The 20,361-nt window shown below is 48.4% G+C and overlaps 1 protein-coding gene across 1 annotated transcript in view; it reads right to left on the reverse strand.

The window, feature by feature from the left end:
* BAZ1A (bromodomain adjacent to zinc finger domain 1A) overlaps positions 1 to 20,361 on the reverse strand; it is a 758,495-nt gene that overhangs the window by 623,389 nt on the left and 114,745 nt on the right. The window contains exons 3-5 of the mRNA XM_085627428.1: positions 18,510 to 18,665; positions 17,571 to 17,672; positions 8,536 to 8,623 (exon numbers count right to left, since the gene is read on the reverse strand). Coding sequence (XP_085483554.1) covers positions 8,536 to 8,623; positions 17,571 to 17,672; positions 18,510 to 18,665 — 346 coding nt within the window. The remainder of the gene's footprint in view (positions 1 to 8,535; positions 8,624 to 17,570; positions 17,673 to 18,509; positions 18,666 to 20,361) is intronic.

Genomic DNA, 20,361 nt, shown 5'->3' on the forward strand with positions numbered 1-20,361 from the left:
AGGGGAATATTTCCTAGGAAGGCCATGGAAGCCCCCAACTTACGTGTTGAGTGGGCCCGTGGTGGAATAGTTAATGTGCGTTTTGCTTTTTGATAACAGATTTGAATACACTTAACTATCCATCTGGCTATCCCTGCTTTGGAGATGGCGTTACCTTTGTGGTGTGGGGCAAAGGCAACGAACAGTTGTTGTGTCTTCCTGAAGGGTTTAGTCCTATCGATGTAGTACATGAGGGCCCTCCGTACATCTAGTGTATGCAGTGCCCTTTCTGCAACAGTTTGTGGGTTTTGGAAGAAAACTGGCAGTTCAATAGTCTGATTCATGTGGAACTGCGATACTACTTTGGGCATGAATTTGGGGTTGGTACGTAGTACGACCCTGTTGGTGTGAACCTGTATAAATGGCTCTTGAACGGTTAGTGCCTGGAGTTCACTAACTCTTCTTAGGGAAGTGATCGCTACAAGGAAGGCCACTTTCCAGGTAAGGAATTGAATCTCGCATGAGTGTAGAGGTTCAAAGGGTGGACCCATCAGGCGTGTGAGGACCAAGTTGAGGTTCCACATTGGAGCCGGTGGGTGGCTTGGTGGAATGACTCGTTTGAGTCCTTCCAAGAATGCTTTGATGGCGGGCACTCTGAATAGAGAGAGGTGCTGCCTGGTTTGCAGATAGGCTGAGATTGCGGTCAAATGGACACGTATAGAGGTGTACGCCAGATTGCATCGATATAGGTGTAAGAGATAACAGATGATGTTTTGGATGGATGCGTCCAGCGGGTTGATGTCATTATTACCGCAATAAATGACGAACCTTTTCCATTTGGCTGCATAGCAAGCTCTGGTAGTGGGTCTCCTGGCCTCCTTGATGATGTCCATACAGTCAGGTGGCAGGTTGAGATAGCCAAACTCTAGGACTTCAGGAGCCAGATCGCCAGGTTCAGCTGTTGCGGATCTGGGTGCTGAACCTCTCCATGGTTCTGCGTCAATTGCGCGGGTTTGATCCGCAGCCTTTGATGCGGCACCACGGAAAGTTCGAGGAAGGTGGTGTACCACGGCTGGCGTGCCCACGTGGGAGCAACTAGGACGAGTGTTCGGGAGTGTTGTCGGAGTTTGCGGGCCACTAGCGGTATCAATGGCGCTGGGGGAAAAGCGTACGCAAATCTGCCGGACCAGTTCATCCATATCGCATTGCCCTGCGACTGCGGATGTGGGAATCTGGCGGCGAAGCTTTGGCATTTTGCGTTTTCGCTTGTCGCGAATAGGTCTATCTCCGGATGACCCCACTGCTGGAAGTACGGTTGGAGTACTGATGGGTGTAACTCCCACTCGTGCATCTGGTGGCTGTGTCTGCTGAGCAGGTCCGCCATCTGGTTGTCCTTGCCAGGGAGGTGTTCCGCCATGAGGAATATGTTCCTTTGAATGGCCCACTTCCACATGCTCTGAGCCAGATGAGACAACTGTGGAGAGTGTGTTCCTCCCTGTTTCTGTATGTAGTACATTGCGGTCATGTTGTCCGTCCGGATCAACACGACCTTGTTGCATAGATGTACTTTGAATGCCTTCATGGCTAGGAAGATTCCCATCAGTTCCAGAAGGTTGATGTGCAACTTCTTTTGTTGTGTTGTCCATAGTCCCTGCACTGTGTAGTGGAGTACATGAGCTCCCCATCCCTGGAGAGACGCGTCCGCTGTCAGTACTATCTGTGGTACAGGCTCTTGGAACGGTCGGCCTTTGCAAAGGTTTTGTGGATTCCACCAATGCAGAGAGTTGTATGCCCGACCGCTCACCAACACTAGGTCTTTCAACTGTCCTTGAGCCTGATTCCACTGACGTGCTAGGCACTCCTGAAGTGGGCGCATATGTAACCTCGCGTGCGGGACTATGAAGATGCAGGAGGCCATCATGCCTATCAACTGCATAAACACTCGCGCTGGAAGCGAGTGATTGGGTTTGAACTTGGAGATCAGCAGTTGTATGCTGTTGATCCTCACTAAATTTGGCTGAGCTGTGGCCGCCAGAGTGTCTATAGTCGCACCTAGGTACTGTTGTACGTGTGCGGGCTGGAGATGGGACTTTGGGTAATTTAGTGAGAATCCCAGACTGTGAAGAAGGTGAATGGTGCGGGACATGTGGCTTGCACATTGCTGGGCTGACTTCGCTTGAACGAGCCAGTCGTCTAGGTAGGGGTAGACGTGTATATGCTGCCTCCGTAGATGTGCTGCCACCGTAGCTAGGCACTTCGTGAAAACCCTGGGCGCTGTTGTCACGCCGAAGGGAAGGACTTTGAACTGATAGTGCTGGCCCTGAACAGTGAACCGGAGGTATTTTTTGTGTGAGGGGTGGATGGGTATGTGAAAGTACGCATCCTTGAGGTCCAGTGTGGCTAGGAAGTCTCCCTGCTTGAGAAGCGGAAGGACTTGCTGTAGAGTGAGCATGTGAAAGTGCTCTGAAAGAATGTACTGGTTCAGGGGTCTCAGGTCTAATATAGGTGTGAGCGACCCGTCCTTTTTTGGAATTAAGAAGTAGAGGGAGTACACTCCCGCACCCTGCTCGTGGATGGGTACGACCTCTATAGCGCCTTTTAGGAGCATACTTTGCACTTCTTGCTGTAAGAGCGTTAAGTGCTCTGAGGACATAGGACGGCTTCTTGGTGGTATTGTGGGTGGAGTGGAGGTTAACTCCAGACAGTAACCGTATTTTACAATATCTTTGACCCACCTGTCCGTGGTGATGGAATTCCACGTGGACAGGAACCTTTGTAGCCTTCCCCCGACAGGTGTTATGTGGTCGGGAGGAAGGGAGAGGGCGTCACTGCTTGTTCTTGGGGGAGGACCTGGTGTTGCCGTAGCCGCGTCCTCTGCCCTTTGTGCTGGAGCCACGATATCCACCTCGGGTGTTTTTATCATAGGTGGTCTGTGTATTGCCTTTGTTATATGTTTGTTGTGACCCCTGTCCTCTACCTGCTCCCTTGTTTCCGGGGCGACGAAAGGAGCCGCTCCGAAAGGACTGAGTTTGTAGGGCGCCCATGGACTTTGCAGTGTCCGTGTCCTTTTTTATCTTTTCGAGAGTGGTGTCAACCTCTGGCCCGAATAAATAGTCGGGGTTGACAGGCTGGTTCAGTATATTGCTTTGTACCTCAGGCTTGAATCCTGAGATCCGTAGCCAGGCATGTCGTCGCAGCATGACGCTTGTGTTTATGGCTCTGGCAGCCGTGTCTGCAGCATCTAGTGCGCATTTGATGGAAGCGTTCGTTAGTAGCTGTCCTTCTCTGATGAGCATTTCTGCGCCTTCCTTGAACTGGTCAGGGAGATGTTGGAATATTTGCTCCAGTGTGTCATAGTGCGCTCTATCATAGCGAGCAAGGAGCGCTTGAGTGTTGGCTATGCGCCATATGTTGGCAGCTTGGGCGGCAACTCGCTTGCCAGACGTTTCTAACACCTTGGACTCTTTGTCCGGGGGAGGAGCGTCACCTGTCGTTTGCGAGTGTGCCCTCTTGCGTGCATTCGCTACGACGATGGAGTCGAGTGGTAATTGTCCTCTGATGTAAGTAGGATCCCCAGGTGCTGATCTGTATTTTTTATCAATCCTGGGGTTTATCACTCGTGCCCTGGTGGGTTCTTTGAAAATGTCCTTGGCTGGTTTGAAGACCCCCTTCAACATTGGCAGAGTCTTTACATGTCTTTCTGAGGATGCAAAGGTGTCCATTAGAAAGTCATCTTCGATGGTATCAGAGTGAAGCTGTACCCCATGGTTATTTGCAGCACGTTCAATAAGAGCGTTGAACGCCGCAGTATCCTCCGTAGGAGATGTTTTTGCCCCATAGAGTTGTTGGTCCTGTGCATCGAGAGGTGCACTGGGGTCTGCAGGGTCGCCCCAAGTTTGATCAGGGTCCTGCTGGTCATCCGGGTCCGTGTCTACATGGTAGGGGACTTGGTCATCCATGTAGTCCTCCAATGCATCCGTATCGGAGCGCGTGGGGGAGAACCGGTGTGGATCCTGGTAGGATGAATGGAAGGGCTCATAAAGGAGAGGTTCCGATTCTGCAGGCAACTTCCTTTTTAGTGGGATCCTAAAAGGGTCCAACGGCGGCTCCGAAGTTATCCTTCGGTCATGGAGAATCATCCTGCCCGTGTCGGCGTCGATGATACGTGCCGGAGACGTCTCAGCAGGTGTGACCGTAGGTTGGGCGACCCGTGTCCTGAGTTGGAACATTTTTGGGATTGTCGACGGAGGCAAGCCGAATGTAATGTTGGCCGGCACCGAAGAGGCTGCTGGAGCTCCGATCGAACCGGAACCCGAGGTGTCCTGGAGGACAGCTGCGGTTTTGCTGCCTTGCGTCGCACCAGGTCGTACTTGGGGCGTCTTCGAGGCCTTGGCACCGGCCAGGCTGGTAGAGGCCGTGGATTTTTTCGGCGCCGGCGGTTCATCGAGTCGAGGTGCAGAGATCACCGTCGAAGTCTTCGATACCTGAGGCTTAGGTGTCGTCGAGGGAGCGATGCGAGACACAGCAGGCGGTACGGCCCTTGGTGTCGTTGGTGCCGGTAGCCGAGCAGGTTTGTCGGTGCCGATGCCTTTTTTCCGTTTGTCGACTCCAACGTCGCCCGCTTCAAGTTCGGCACCGAAGTCCCTCTTGGTGCGGTCGGTGCCGACGCGGTGCGCTGGCGTCGAAGGCCTCGATCCGACCAGCGCCACTTTCAGTTTCGGTTTCGGTGGAACCGGAGCAGCTTTCGGTTTCGGTTTTGTGGTAGGGAAACCAGCCTGTTTATGTAGTAATGGCTGCCGCTGAACGTCCGAGGCCGGGCCCGAGGGCGGGGCCGAAGAACTGCGGGATGGGTCTCGGGTAAGGCCCGAAGGCGATCCCTCGACCGGAGCCATAGGCTGTGGCACTGGTGATTCAACGGTTTTAACAGGTAGGCCTTGTTCATCATTGGAGCTACTCTCTTCGGCCCCTAAGGCCTCCTCGTCGTCTCCTACCTCGGTGTCGTCTTCACCTCTGTGGAAGAGTGACTCGTCTACCTCGTCCGATCCGGGTTCGTGTTCGGAAACGGGACTGGAGGGCAAGACTTCTAATTCCTCGACGTCTTCGGCCTCGTCGAAGATGTCTGTTGGGGCCGGTGCCGCGTGCTGCGCCTCGAGTCTCGCCGCTCGTCGATTCCGCAGAGTCTTCTTGGAACGGAACCGGGCACAGGCCATGCATGTCGATTCGTCGTGGTCCGGCGAAAGGCATTTGTTGCACACCGGATGGACGTCGATGTGTGGGTACTTCGCATTGCATACCGGACACCTTTTGAATGGCGTCCTCGATTCCATCTTCGAAGTGTCGATGGACAGGTAAATGCGAAAAAAGTCGGTGCTGAAAGTTAGTAAACTAACAGGATTGTATCGAAACCCGATCGATAAACAGTACCGACGCAAACTAAAGGCCTTTTGGCCTCGAAAAAATATTTTCCTAACTTGAGCTAAGATAGCACATCCGAACCCAATGGCGGAAAAAAACAATCTGAGGATGGAGAGGATGCCCATGCGCACTGTAGTCCAGGGGAGGAGTCACCTATCCAAGGATACTTCGAAGACTCTTCCAGGACAACAACGTGCAAACATCCGGACCCAACACTAGGCGGCGATCTATGCACAGATATGAATTCAGCAGCCCACATGCCTCGAACATATTTTTATTGACTTATTGTGAGCTGATTTACGAACCTAGCACTCTTTATTAGGCTGCTTCCCCGTCATTCAGATGTGTGAGAATTGGGCTTAACATTTGTCTATTCACAACGCCTTTATAGAGATCTATGGATTTGTCCGGTATTTCTTTCTTCTTTTTTGCTTGTTTTTAAACCAGAAGGTGCGATCATTTCCACACGAGTCACCTGATCGAATATGGCGGATCTGTTTGGTCCCCGGCACTTTGTGGAAGTGCTATCGAGATGCTGGGACGTATCTAATTAATTAATTATCATAATGATACCTGCACATACTAATAATCCGATTCCATTTGGGACTATCTGAGGTCATGGCCTCTAGCCAATGTGAGTAATTAGATTGTATTTATTGTAACATTTCCGTGTAAAATGACACTCTAAGATGGCCGACTCTTTAGTCATGGAACTGACTAGACCAGCTGATAAATAAACTTCCGCCGCCACACGAGTTCGTTACTCGGACTCGTGTGGGCGAGTTGAACAGGAGAAGTTGTCTTGGTGGAAAACGAAGTAAGTGTCTTCGGTGGTAAATAGATCTTGTAGTCGGTTGTGATAGTTGTCGTATTTTGCCGGATGGTTTTAACAACTCGAATTTGTTTTGGTCTTTGTTTTTAGAGTATATAAACACCGTCTTAAGCGGCTGCTCCCTAGTAAGTAGAACGGTTGTTTTGTGAGTGCCTCTTGGCTTGTGATTTTGGTGATGGCGTTTTGAGGCTATTTTGGTTGTATTCATTGTTGTCTCTTAATATTCAGTGTGTCTGTGAATGAGAAAAATAAGAGAACGACACTGAAAGTTGGAATAAGGAAGTAAGTGTTTTCTCGTAACAGTGTTTTACACGTTAAGTTGCACTCTTGTTGGTATATTAGTGGCACTTTTGGTCGTGTTACATGGTTTATCTATTTAGGTTCACGTGTTCCATTGGTGGCCATTCATTTTGGGGACTTTGTACCTTTACACTTTTGGGGTGGTGGATTTGGCACACACCTCTCTACCTGTCTTCCTTCACTGTAGTGACAATACTTCAATCTGAACTTGGATTTGTATAAATGTAGTAACTGTGATTTATATGTCTTTTATGTAATATAAATGTATGTTATGTGTTATTTATATGTATGTACTTTCACATTAGATACATGGTGCAACTGTTGTCCTGATGATGGTCTCGTGGAATTGATTGGTGGATAAGGAGACCGAAACGTCGACGCTCTGACACTGTTTTGATCCTAAGAAAAACCATTGAATGTTTACATATACTAGTAACTAAACAAATGGTTTGTGCTATATGACCAACTGTGGATGGTACATAGGTCATACGAAAAGTGTCAATAACTACTGCCGAAGCTCTTCATATAGACAGTAGTTTGTGTTGCCTTTGTTCAAATTTGTTTTGCACGTCTGTGCATGAAATGAAATATATGTTCTAGAAAAAAATCGATTTACAGACAAAAATGATTCAAAAATAAAAATGTTTTGATCTGTTTATATTCTATTGTACATATCTGAGTTTTTGGACAAATTAAGCTCACTAAGGTGACTGTTTAAATAACTAATTATTGTGAAAATAAATCCTCAAGGATTATTCTTATGTTGACACGTTATACCCAATTCCTTGGGGTTGAATGGGTTGCCCTATTGTGTAATACTGCTCGCAAGCAGCCACCAACCGGAGGCCACCTATCTCCCATTGGATAACATTGGGCCTCAGCACTCTGCACCCGGCCGCCCTAGTTTCAAGAGTGCATCCTTGACCCTGGGGAAACCCTGGTTCTAACTCTAGAATACCAACTCCCACAAATAAGTACATACCTGTGAACCATTAACTCTATACATAGGATTACATTGACTGTTTTTCCTTGAAAATTCTTTGAAGTGTGGAGTTGGTTTGAATGAAACATTGAAAAACTGCAAATGTACTAAAAGTGAATTACTTACCTTTTGTCAAGGAAATATCTCAGTGTGATATCTAGACATATCACACTGATTAGCAAAAGTAATCTAAAAGTAGCATATACAGTAATCTGTAAAATAACTGGAAAGTAATTTCAAAGTGTTGATTTACCTGTAATTCAACCAACTGCATTTGAACCTGCATTCAACTGTAAATCACTGCATGGGATTTTGCAAACTATTATTTCACTTACCTGCACCAGGCTTGGCTTTAGAAATAAACTAAATATATTTATGCAAACCAATTGGTACGAGTTCAGTCTGAGTGTGTGTGACATTTCTTGCCCGAGTGTGTACAATAAATGCTCGACACTACCCTCTGATAAAGCCTTACTGCTCGCCCACACTACCACAAATAGAGAGTAAGGTGCTATCTACTTATACATCTCCCTACCTTTGGGGTTCCACTGGACTGTGCACACTATACCACACTTTGGTATAGTATATATAGAGTCAGCTTCCCACAGAACTGCCCCAAAGAAAACGTTCAGTTTTAGCAATCAGCCCTGGTCGCCTGTGGTATTTTCATTCTTGTGCACACAGCAATCCACTATGTACTCAGTCTGCCCCAAGCTCCCTACTCCTTCCTGGGAGCTTGCGTATCATCTCCCTTGCACTAGTTCTAGTTTCAGCAGCCACTCTGAGCAGGTCAAGCCAAGCACTCCACCATTTATAGTAATTTGCATGGCCACTAACTTTTAAAGTAAAAAACGACTCCCTCAACTCTAAGAGCACTTAAAAAAAGGAACAATGCTGAAATGAATAGGTCTTGATGATCGAGCGAAAGATGTAAAGGAGCAGAGTGGTTAGTCCCCTCCGCTTCAGTGAAGTTTAATTATTCCAAGACTAATGACCCTCAAGTCACAGTGCAAACAATGAAAGTTACCTTTGGCCTTTGCACTCCATTGTGCACTTCGCAGTGTAACTTCAGGAAGAGCTTCAGTCGCTCGCGGGAAAACAAGGTGGGCTTCCGGCTATTGAAATTAAAACATTAACAGAGTCACAGACCTACAGATCACAAAACACTGAAGAAATAAAGCTCAAGAATCCAGTTTTATGAAAGATTGGTACTCAAAAGCCATCACACACCCACTGTGTCCTCAGCAAACACCCGCCACCTCTCAGACATCACTAAGGAAGGAAAAGCAAGGTACATGCAATCCTATCCGTAAACAGTAGAGAAAATATATTTAGACACTTAATTTTGCAAATAATTTCACACAAAAAGATCCTTAATTAAACACCACTAGGAAATGCATTTTAAAATGTAAAAAATATAACGGGGAATTACTTTTCGGCTATACTATGAGACGACCCCTTAAAAGATGGTATTACTCGCCAGTCGAGTCTAGTACACTCGGTTCCGACTGGCACTTAGTTACTCTTCTTGGCCTCCAGAAATTATCTAATAACACAAAAAAAAAAAAAAGCACGATGCGTGTAGTCAACACAGGATGTAGGCGCCGGAGAAAGTAAACTTTTCTTTTCCATCACAGAATTGTCGGATATATTCATGAGCGGCAGAACAAGGCAGGAAATCTGAATTTCTAGCCAGAAGTGGGAAACCAGAAACAGGGTAATTATGGATACAAGTTTTTTTGTGAGAGTTTGGCCCATCAAGATGAGCATTCTGGCAGCAGTCTTTAGAATGCTTCAGCAAAAGTATGAATCTATGTCCAGTAGATGCTTTGAATCTATTTAGCCCTCATCATGAGTAGCGGTGTAGTTCTTCCCCTTGGTGAAATGCCGCCTAAACTAGCCAGATTACAGTTTGACAACTATTGGGTAGCAAACGATGCAGCAAACTAGGCCACTAGCTATTGTCTGTTTACGGGAAGCCAAGTGGGTGCAAACAGCTCCATGGTTGATGGAGAGCAGTTCAGAGCTGCGATGTAGGATGAAACATTTTAGGACTATATCAGACAAGCTAAAATAAAGAGATCTTTCGACCGAATTGTGTCCAGACTAATGTGACAGGCTGTATGGAAACTGGTGACTTCACGTGACAGTCCAGGCATGGAGAATGCAAGGTCTCAGGTGAGAGACTGGGTCACCGAGTTCGAACTAGCTTGCCTGAAGTGATAGTCGCTAAAAAGGGACAAGTGAGGGAATCTGCCCTACTCACGAGTCTGAAAGAGTGCCACAACCACTTCTGTGAGAATAAAGAGGAAGATATTGTATCCTAACTGCAAGGAACAGCTTAAAGGGCTTTCGGGATTGTGTTCACAAGATTTTAAGGAATATGGTGCTTGGAAAAGGCATTAAAGATTGGAGAAAACTGAAGGCCATGTGTAACCAAATAACGAGCAATAGTCTTCATGTCAGGCTCACGGGTTTCTTCTGTAGGCACCAGATAAAGAGCCAACACCACTTGAAGACGCAAGCTAACCAACGTAAATGCAGCTGAAAGATCAGCAAAACAGCAGGACCTTTAACATGAGAAAAAACATGAGAAAATAATCTCTCAGTCAATACAAATCCTTGGTAACAGCTAGGGTTCTGAAATTCTCGTCCTGTGAGAGAAAAAAAGCACATCTGACTTCTGTGCAGAATGGAACAGTGCAGCCTCCATAATCAATGTGGCAGTCATAATAAAATTCTACTCCTAGCAGCACCGGCTTCGCCTCTATTTTTCAGTCTAGAATGAATTTATGTAGTGGCCTTTTCAGTCAAATGTACGTTATGATGACTTCTGGCATTACTGACATCGAAAACGTGCACTGGTGAAGCCAATACATCTGGTTTAAATGTGCTAACATTCTGACACATGCGCTAGCACCAGAAACAGAGGCGCTGTTCATGCAGTTGATGCAAGCCCTGGAGTGGAGGTGAAATGATACACCCTAAAAGACCATAGTATCGGGAGCGACAAAGGATTAGTTACTTACCTGTAATCCTAGTTCTCATCCAGGGGTATACTCATCAGTCATAATCTATGAATAATCCCCGCCCACGTGCGGGATCCCGGAGCATATAGAAAATACATATAACTATATACATATATATGCATATGTGAAAACCTACATGCAGCCTAAAAATGTTTCAAACATGGCAAAGCCGTAAATTACATAGGTTTGCATTGTAGTGCCCTCTAACCCATAAGGAAAAAGGAAGCACCAAGCCAATTGTCACACAACAAGGCTTAATTGCCATAAAGCAAACCTGTAATTGCAGGCATTTGCCTGTAGGCTGCAGTAGAGTATCAAAAAACAAAGAAAACTGACACTTTCCCTTTAAGGCATTAGAGTAGGGGGGCCGTGCCTTTAAGACCTGCAGGAGACCCCCTGCTCCCATGATGCACCACAGGTGGCAGTTGGGCCAGTTCTTTTTGACGGTGCACTTGCACCTGAGTAGATCTGCAACCATAACTTAAGGAGAAAAAATGTTCGTCCGGGGAGGTGGGTGGGTCGCTTATGACTTTGATGAGGATACCCCTGGATGAGAACTAGGATTACAGGTAAGTAACTAATCCTTCTCATCCAGGGGATACTCATCAATAGTCATAATCTATGAATAGAGTAGCAAGCCCATACCCAAAGTCTCGCGGACGAGCAGTACAGCATTTAGAACATCCATTAATATCACATTAGCATAGCAGTTATGCAAACAAATTCCTCAAAGAGGCCTGCCCCACCTGGGCGTCGGCCTGTGCGTCTGAATCTAGGCAATAATGGCGTGTAAAAGTATGTACTGAGCGCCATGTAGCCGCTTTGCAAATTTCAGACATGGGAACGTTGCGAAGGAGAGCTACAGTTGAAGCTTTCCCTCGAGTAGAGTGTGCTTTTGGTCTACCCTGCAGAACATTGTGAGAGAGTTGATAAGACAAGGCTATACAGGAGACAATCAATCGAGAAATTGACCTCTTGGAAGCAGCCAGCCCGGTATTCGTCGGACCGTAATTGACAAAGCGCCTGTCAGACTTTCTAAGCGAAAGGGTCTTAGCAAGATAAAATTTCAATACCCTCAGGAGAATGTAAAGCTCTCTCCAGGGGAGTGGTTGGCTGAGGAAAAAAGGTGGGCAACGTGATCACCTGATTAATGTGGAAGTCCGAGACCACCTTGGGCAGGAAGCTCGGATGAGTACGTAGCACCACTCTATTAACATGGAAAACAGTGTAAGGTTCCTTGCAGCAGAGGGCCTGAATTTCACTCACCCTACGGGCAGAAGTGATGGCTACTAAGAAGGCAGCCTTCCTGGTCAGATGCTGCAAGGAGGCCTTATGAATCTGTTCAAAAGGGGCTCCCATCAACTTAGAGAGAACCCAGGAAGGGGAAGGAGACCTCACTGGTGGAAATACTCTTAAGCCCTTCTAAGAAATCTTTGACTACCGGCATCTGGAAGAATGAGACCTGGGTAGGAGATTTCCTACAAGCTGTGATAGCAGCTAAGTGGACTCTGATGGAAGCGTACTTCAACCCAGACTTTGCCAAGTACAATAAGTAGGGGAGAATAACCGGTTATTGACCCCGGATCGGATCAAGGGCATTATCTCTGCACCAAATGCAGAACCTCTTCCACTTGAAGGCATAAGACTTCCTAGTGGAGGGTCTTTTTGCCTCCCGGAGGATTTCATACAGTCCGCCGGAAGATCTAAGTGTCCGTACTGGATGAATTCAGGAGCCATGCCGTCAAGCGAAGAGAGGGGAGGTTGGGATGGAACACTCTCCCCTAGTCCTTGGTCAGCAAGTTTGGTAGGCAAGGCAACCTCCGGTGTGGCACCGCTGACAGCTGGAGTAGATCTGGATACCACCACTGACGGGGCCACTCCGGAGCAATCAGGATCATCCGAGTTCTGGTCCTGTAGAATTTCTGTATTACAGCTGGGATGAGAGGGAGAGGAGGAAAAGCGTACAGCAATGTCCGTGACCAGCTGATCAAAAGTGTGTTCCCCTGAGATCCCCGTTGGGGGATCCTGGAGGCGAAGACGGGGCATTTTCTGTTTGCCGCGTCTCCGAAAAGATCTATGTCTGGTACTCCCCACAACCGGAAGATCTCTTGAGCGACATCTTCGTTGAGCACCCAGTCGTGCGCTTTGACGAAGTTTCTGCTGAGGCCGTCTGCTTGCACGTTCAGGGTCTCTGGCAGGTGAACAGCAATGATGGACAGGTCTTTTGCCAGAAGCCATCGCCAGATGGACTGAGCTTCCAGAGATAGGACTCGTGATCTGGTGCCTCCTTGCTTGTTCAGATAGAACATAGTTGTTGTGTTGTCTGTCTGAATCTGCACATGGTTGGTTTGGAAGGACGGATACAGGGATTTGAGAGCTAGACGGACTGCTCGTAGCTCCAAAAAGTTGATGTGATAAATCTGTTCGGTATTGGACCAGAGACCTTGTACTTGAAGCTGGCCCATATGAGCACCCTAGCCCTGCATGGAGGCATCTGTGACCACTGTGTGTCGGAGGCGCCTGATGGAAAGGGACGCCGTGAAGAAGATGGGAGCGTTTCATCCACCATCTGCTGGAGTCTTTGGCAGCTTGCTGAAGACAAATGCGATCCTCCCAGCGGCCGGACCTCTGCGACCATTGATCCTCTAGTTCTTGTTGCAGAGGTCGCATGTGAAGACGTGCATTGGGTACAATGTAAGTGCACGAAGCCATCGACCCCAGAAGTGACTACACTTGCCTGGCTGTGGGAAATGCCGCGTTGAGAAGCGTCCGACATTTCTGAAGCATGGATGATAACCTCTCCTCCGAAGGACACACGCTTGCCTTTGCGGAGTCCGAGAGGCGCCCAGGTAGTGAATCCGCTGGGTGGGATTGAGGACCGACTTTTTGTAATTGAACTGTAATCCCAGCGAGTGCAGGAGATTGAGGCAAAACGCGAGATGGCTCTGGAGTCGAGCAGGAGTGGAACTCTTCAGGAGCCAGTCGTCTAGATAAGGGTAGACGAATATCTTCCGTTTGCGGAGGAAGGCAGCTACCACCGCCATACACTTTGAGAATGTCCGTGGAGCAGATTTTAGGCCAAATGGCAGAACTCTGTACTGATAGTGCCGACGAGAGATCTGAAACCTGAGAAATTTTCGGTGTTTCACTGAGACAGGAATACGGAAGTAGGCATCCTGTAGGTCGATGGCACACATCCAGTCCCCCTGGTGAAGATGCGGGAAGATCTGATGTAGAGCCAGCATTCTGAACTTTTCTCTCCTGACAAATCCGTTGAGCAGACGGAGATCGAGAATGGGTCTGTACTTGTTGACCACTCCTCGTTTTTGAACAAGTACCGGGAGTACACTCCTTGATTTCTCTGCCGGAGTGGAACTTCCTCTTTGGCGTTTTTGGAGAGGAGAGTGGCTACTTCGTCCAGTAAAAGCCGTTTTTGGATTTGAGGGAGGTACTGCCTCCGTGGGGATACCTGCGGAGGGGGGAGACTTGAACCTCAGCAAGTAGCCATGCTGTACAATATTCAGCACCCATCTGTCTTTTGTAATAGCTTCCCACTCTGCCAGGTGAACACTGATACTTCCTCCTACCGGAGTGGCGAACGAGCGCGGAGGAAGTAAGATCTCACTGCTTTGAGGGCTGTTTGGTGGAGGACTGTTGCTGCTTTGCACTTCCTCTCCCTCTGCCACGGCCCCTTTGTTGAAACTGGGACCGCTGTTGATTTCTAGAGGACCATTGGGTTGTTTGAACGCGCTGATTAAAGGCACGCTTGTCGCCCTGCCGAAAGAGTTTGCGATATTCCTTGCGCTTTTCCAGCCCCACAGCTTTAACGGTGTCCAACTCCGCCTTCATTTTGGTCATTTGATCATCAGCGTGAGCTCCAAACAAAGATGACCCGTTAAATGGCAGATTAAGAATCTTCTTCTGCGCATCAGGCTTGAGGCCCGTTAGCCTTAGCCAGGCTGAGCGCCGGGACCATACGACATGCGAATAGCCATGTGCGGCGAGATCGGAAGCATCAGCGCCGCACTGATTTGATTGGCTACAAGCCCACCTTCCTGGAGGATTTCAGTAAAATCCTGCCTCTCTTCTCTAGGCAGTTTCTCAACAAATCTGGAGAGGGAATCCCACAGAGATCGATCATACCGCCCTAGCAGGGCTGAAGCACTAGCCTTTCATGTGGGAGGCGGAAGTGTTACACATCTTTCTGCCATAAGAGTCCATTTGCTTGCTGTCCTTCTCCGGAGGAACAGAAGACGACACGGAGGCAGAATGGGACTTCATGGCAGCCGCCACGATCACTGAGTCCGCTGGCGGGTCCGCCCTCAGAAACAAAGGGTTCTCAGCAGGAGCCTTATACTTTTTAGCTATTCTTGAAGGCACAGAGCCCACCGTAGCAGGGGTGAGAAATGTGGCCATAGCCGGCTCCAACAATCCTGGCACCAATGGTAGTAAGGGTCTGGGTGCTGACCGGTGATGCAATGTATCAAAAATGATTGAAGTGGGTGCCAGAGGGGTGTGCAGCGTGATATTCAATTTCTGCGCACCTCTACCCAGGACGTCAGAGAAAGTAGTGATGTCATCAACTCGGGAAACTCTTGACGGAGGTGTAGAAGACCAGGTCAGAGAGTAGTCCCGGACCGAGGACCTTGTGAAGGAAGACCAGGTGGGCGATCTGGTGCGTCGCCTCTTGTGGGGGCTGTCGCTGTGGTGAGCCCTGGACCGTGATCTGTGCTTTGAAGGAGATCTTGGCCTTCTGTGTGAAGAGGGACGGTCCCTGGATCGAGACCGGCGTGGAGAAGGCGGCCTTCGACTACCTTGAGGAGACTTGCTCCTGTGCAGAGAAATCCTGGAGGGAGAGTACGTGCGGGAATAGTCCGAGCCCGGACTTCTGCAGTCACCTGTACCCACACCCTCCAACCAGCGAGGAGAAAGTCCGAACTTCTCTGGTGCCTTAGGTGATCCTTCCGGAGAGATCTGCACGATATGCAGGCCTGGAGATGATGATCGATCTCCAGAAGATCTAGATCTGACTCCTCTCCGTGGCCACTGCAGCTGTATCCTTCGACGTCGAACCCCTCGACGTCGATGACGTTTGTGTCACCATCAGGGCAAATTGCTGAGACTGGCGTTCAGTCCTCGACGGCGGTCTCGACGCTGATCGCCTGCGGCGCTGCGGAGACACAGACGTCGATCTTCGCCGCCGAACAGGTGCTCTAGGTCGCCCTGATGACTTCGACGTCGACCTTCCACGGCGTCGACTTGGCGACTTAGTCGTCGACCTTTCATGTCGCCGAGTGGGGGTTTGTCTGGACGTCGAACGACCCACTCGCGGCGAGACGTACGTCGCATCTCTCGACGCCGACCCCCTCGAGGGCGGCGGAGAGTGCCTCGACGTCGACGGAAGCCTCGACGGAGACAGTCCAGATCTCACCGGACTAACAGCCTTCGAGCCCGAAGGACTGCGCCTCGACGCCGACTTACTTCTTCGCGGCGGAGAATCTCGACGTCGAGATGAATCCCTAGACGCAGAAGTCGTCCTCTGCTTCTTCGTCCGTACCTTCGACGTCGACGACGAATCTCCTGGAACCTTGGTCTTCCTGGAGTCAGGAGAGGTGGCGTGTCGCCATTTTTGAGATTGTGAAGCTGAAGAAGCTGGTTTTGAGGATGAATGGTCGCCTTCACGACGGCTTCTCTCCTTCTCCAGCTGGGCATGTAGCTTAATGCGCGCTCTATCTCGCAGAGTGCGCTTTGAAAACTTCTGGCAGTGGGGGCAACGATCAGGCTTGTGTGAAGTTGGCAAACACACAATACACACCGAGTGTGGATCCGCCAGTGCCATCTTATTGCCACAGGAAGGGCATTTCCTGAATAAAGCAGGCATTCTGACTGGAAAAAATATGGAATTCTTCAGGAAACAAGCAGAATACACCTTCAGGAGCCAGAAAATGTCGAAAATTCTGAAAAAAACTGAATTACCAAACATTCAGTCAAAAAACTGAAGAGCTCAAGCTCCAGGAATCTCACAGAAGGAGCCGGAAAAAAGAACTGGCCAAACTGCCACCTGTGGTGCATCATGGGAGCAGGGGGTCACCTGCAGGTCTTAAAGGCACGGTCCCCCTACTCTAATGCCTTAAAGGCAAGGTGTCAGTTTTCTTTGTTTCTTGATACTCTACTGCAGCCTACAGGCAAATGCCTGCAATTACAGGTTTGCTTTATGGCAATAAAGCATTGTTGTGTGACAATTGGCTTGGTGCTTCCTTTTTCCTTATGGGTTAGGGGGCACTACAATGCAAACCTATGTAATTTACAGCTTTGCCAAGTTTGAAACATTTTTAGGCTGCATGTATATGTTTTCACATATGCATATATATGTATATATATATGTATTTTCTATATGCTCCGGGATCCCGCACGTGGGCGGGGATTATTCATAGATTATGACTTTGATGAGTATCCCCTGGATGAGAATGAATATTTCACTGGGGCAAGCCAAGACTCGACTGAAGGCTCAAGCTAATGACTGAAACAGGCTGACTGAGGAAAGCCAACGGCTGAAAGGGGGCTTTATAAAGTGCACTCTATGTAAAGTATTTGCAACGGGACAATTTGACAGGGGCTCAGTCAAAACCAGACCACAAAATGTTACACTAATGCTCAAGTGTTGTATCCTTTTTTGAAAGCACGTTTAAAAACGTGTTCCAGGTACATGCGCAGAGAAATGAATTCAGAAAAGAATCCATGAATAAGATTTCCCTGCTTAGATGCACCCCTCCTTGAGTGGATAAACCTTGTATCCGGAACGGAATCGATCTCAATGTCCTGTTCAGGATGATCCTTCTCCTCCCAGAATAAGTACCACCTCAAAAGCCCTCAGAACGAAGGCTTGCTAACCGTCCCAGCCACGTTTACCGCACCCTTCTCTGAACACCACCCTATTTGAGACATACACTTGAAGACAGTAGGGCAGCCCAATCCTTCCCAGATACTCGACAACGGGCACATACATGCGGACGGTGTGCCACCCAGACCTCACCTGATCTGACTCGCCTTCACCGTCACAGACTCGTACCGCTCCTGCTTCATCGGCTTGGCCTTGTACTTGAATAAAGAAGGGTCAATCGCAGTGGGTCGCTTCCTGCAAGAGAGGACACTAGAATTTATACAATGCAGCTCTACCCATGCTGGGAGTAGGTGTGCTTAACAGGAGAGTAACCAAAGAAAGAGTTCTCTTTCAGTCTAATTTAAGAGACACAAACTAATAGCTGGTATGCGAAGATCCCCCTAAAGAAAGCCCTGAACCCTCAAACTCATAGCATGGTAACACCTAGAGCATAAGCAGAGGAATACTCTAGTGAACACGCGGCTCCCAGTTCTCCCCCACTGCACTCGATGCCCCCAACCAAGAATCTGAGCGAAGGGCCTTTCAGCTCCCTCCAGAGCACCTGCCAAGAATCCGCCCAAGCCTTCTCAGAGCTCTCGGGGTTCCAAGCTGCACGCTCGAGATGCATCCAGATCATTGGGTTTGCTTTGCATTTGGGGGTTTGTAGTCTTCTTTATCCCATTATTAAAAAAAGGGCTACAAGTCCCGAAATACAAAGTAGAATTCTGGACTGGCCGAGCGACTCGTGTGTGGATCTGGGAGACGCAAGCGCTCTGCCTCCAGTATGAAGTCACAGAGGCAGTCAGCCAGGAGGGAGCTACCTTCGGTCACCACTACCAGCCTGCGATGCACTCCTTTCCTTCCGAAAGCCTGAGACGGAATCCCTCAGCACCTCCCTTTAAAGGTTTCTTATGGGCCTGTCCCACCAAACCCCAGAGCTGTGTGCTGGTTTTCTCCCTTCTCCATGAGCCTAAAACCTTAAATGCAATGTTGCGCACGCCTTCACTCACTGATGATTGTACCCTCTGGGTGGACAAGAATCACAAAAAAGCTGGAGGCAGGCTCCATGGAACATGCTTGCAGGACGCTCACCCGTTCTGAGCAGAGGCTTTGGGGGTCTCTGGCTCCTCGTCACTGTCACTGATGACGATGGTCTCCATGGCAACAACAGGCGTGTTCTCAGTGTGGCCATTCACCATCCCATTTTCTTTCGGAGGGGGCTTCACTTCCTGGATCATGCACTGTAACCTGCAGAGTCAATAAAGTTACACACCAAAGAATGCTGCACTTCCTGCTCAAAAACCAAAACAGCATCACTCTGAGGCTCTCGAGAACCGAAACTGAAAGTTCTCCGCTACATCTCTTCCTATTACCAGGGATGAGCCACATTAGTGTCATTTGTTTACATGGAATTATGCAAAATTCTACAAGCAACAAATCCTTTGTTTGGCACTATATGCTAGCATGAAATGGCTGGGCACATCATTTTGGATGCAAAGACATTTTGCTCTGAAACAAAAGAGCACCAAACACACTCTGGTACCAGCCCTCTGCATTCTAGTTGTTGGCATTGCTTTTGCAGTCCTGCACTATAACTCTGGTGCAAACACTGTAATAAGCAATGGGATGCGATTCTTAAACGACATGAATCACGCTGCTGTAACTAGAGTTTTGCCTGCCCGTATGCATTACGTCCATTGACGCAAAGCAAGATCGGCTTACAAGCTAAAGTTTCTAAAATAAAAATACTGACAAGGCCTGTGTGTTGCCATCTACAAATCATCTTTTGAACAAGTAAAGAAGCCAGGGGGATAATGAAATAGAACAATCAGCTCGAATAACCACAGAATACGCCTGTTTACTCCAAACACCATACATGTTTTAGCCTGTATTTGATATTATCAGTAGGTGGTAATACCCAGCACAGAGTCCAGGGCTGAATGTAAAATCCAAACTGGTCTATTAGTGGTAGTGTGGACGAGCAGCCTTCGGTCTTAAACAGAAGAGAGTAAGGCATTTATTGAATACGTGATCAAGAATGGACACAAGACTAGCAGATCCAAACAAGTTTAATAAAATGCACTTTTTAACACCCATGTCTTCGTAATAAGGTAACTTTTTAATTAAAAATACTTTTCACTTTTAAAAAATCGACACTTGGAAACTTTTTCCAATGTTACCTTATGGGGAAAACAATATTGCTGTTAAACAGTTAAGTATCGAACTTACAATTTCAGTCAACTGAGCCAAAAGTCAGCAAGCGCCAGGGGTCAGGTAGGTATCAAAAAGCAGCACCAAACATACACCACCAGCAGCACATGGGACAGACGGGTGCAGGGTGCAAATTTGACGATAGGCACCCAATGCTTTTCAATTAGGGTTTTCTTGACGGAAAAAAGAGGCTGCAGGAGGAAGACAAACTACAGCAGAGGTAAATAGAGCTGTCGGGGGTTGCAGAGGCACCATCTGTTCAGCTCACCAAGGCCCAGGGGCTTCGGGTGCAGGGGTGCTTTTGGATGTGTAATTTTCTGACCGGAGCAGGTCGCGGTCGGGGGGAGCATCTGGATTCACACTGCAGGCGCTGACATGGATGGCAGAAGAGGTCAGCCAACTTCGGACACGAGGTCAGGTTTGTCAGAGGAGACTTCACTGCACAGGTGAGCCACTCACTCTGGCCTTGGTCGTCGGGTGCAGAGTGGGCTGGGGACGCAGATCCAGCTGGATTATCAGTCTTTGGAGTGGTTTTCTTCTGGAAAGGTCCGCTGTCCTAGGGAGATTGTAGTCTTTATTGAAGGCAACAGTCCTACCAGGGGCTTTGGAGGTCTTTCTTGCAAGACAGGTCGCATGGTTGTCGAACCTGGATAGAGGTCGGTAGGGCTGGAGCCAAGCGGTGGTCTTCTGGCTTCTGCTGCAGGGTATCTATTCTTAGGTCGTCGCAGATCCC

The sequence above is a fragment of the Triturus cristatus genome, chromosome 9 (genome assembly GCF_964204655.1).
Source record: "Triturus cristatus chromosome 9, aTriCri1.1, whole genome shotgun sequence".
NCBI lineage: Eukaryota > Metazoa > Chordata > Amphibia > Caudata > Salamandridae > Triturus > Triturus cristatus.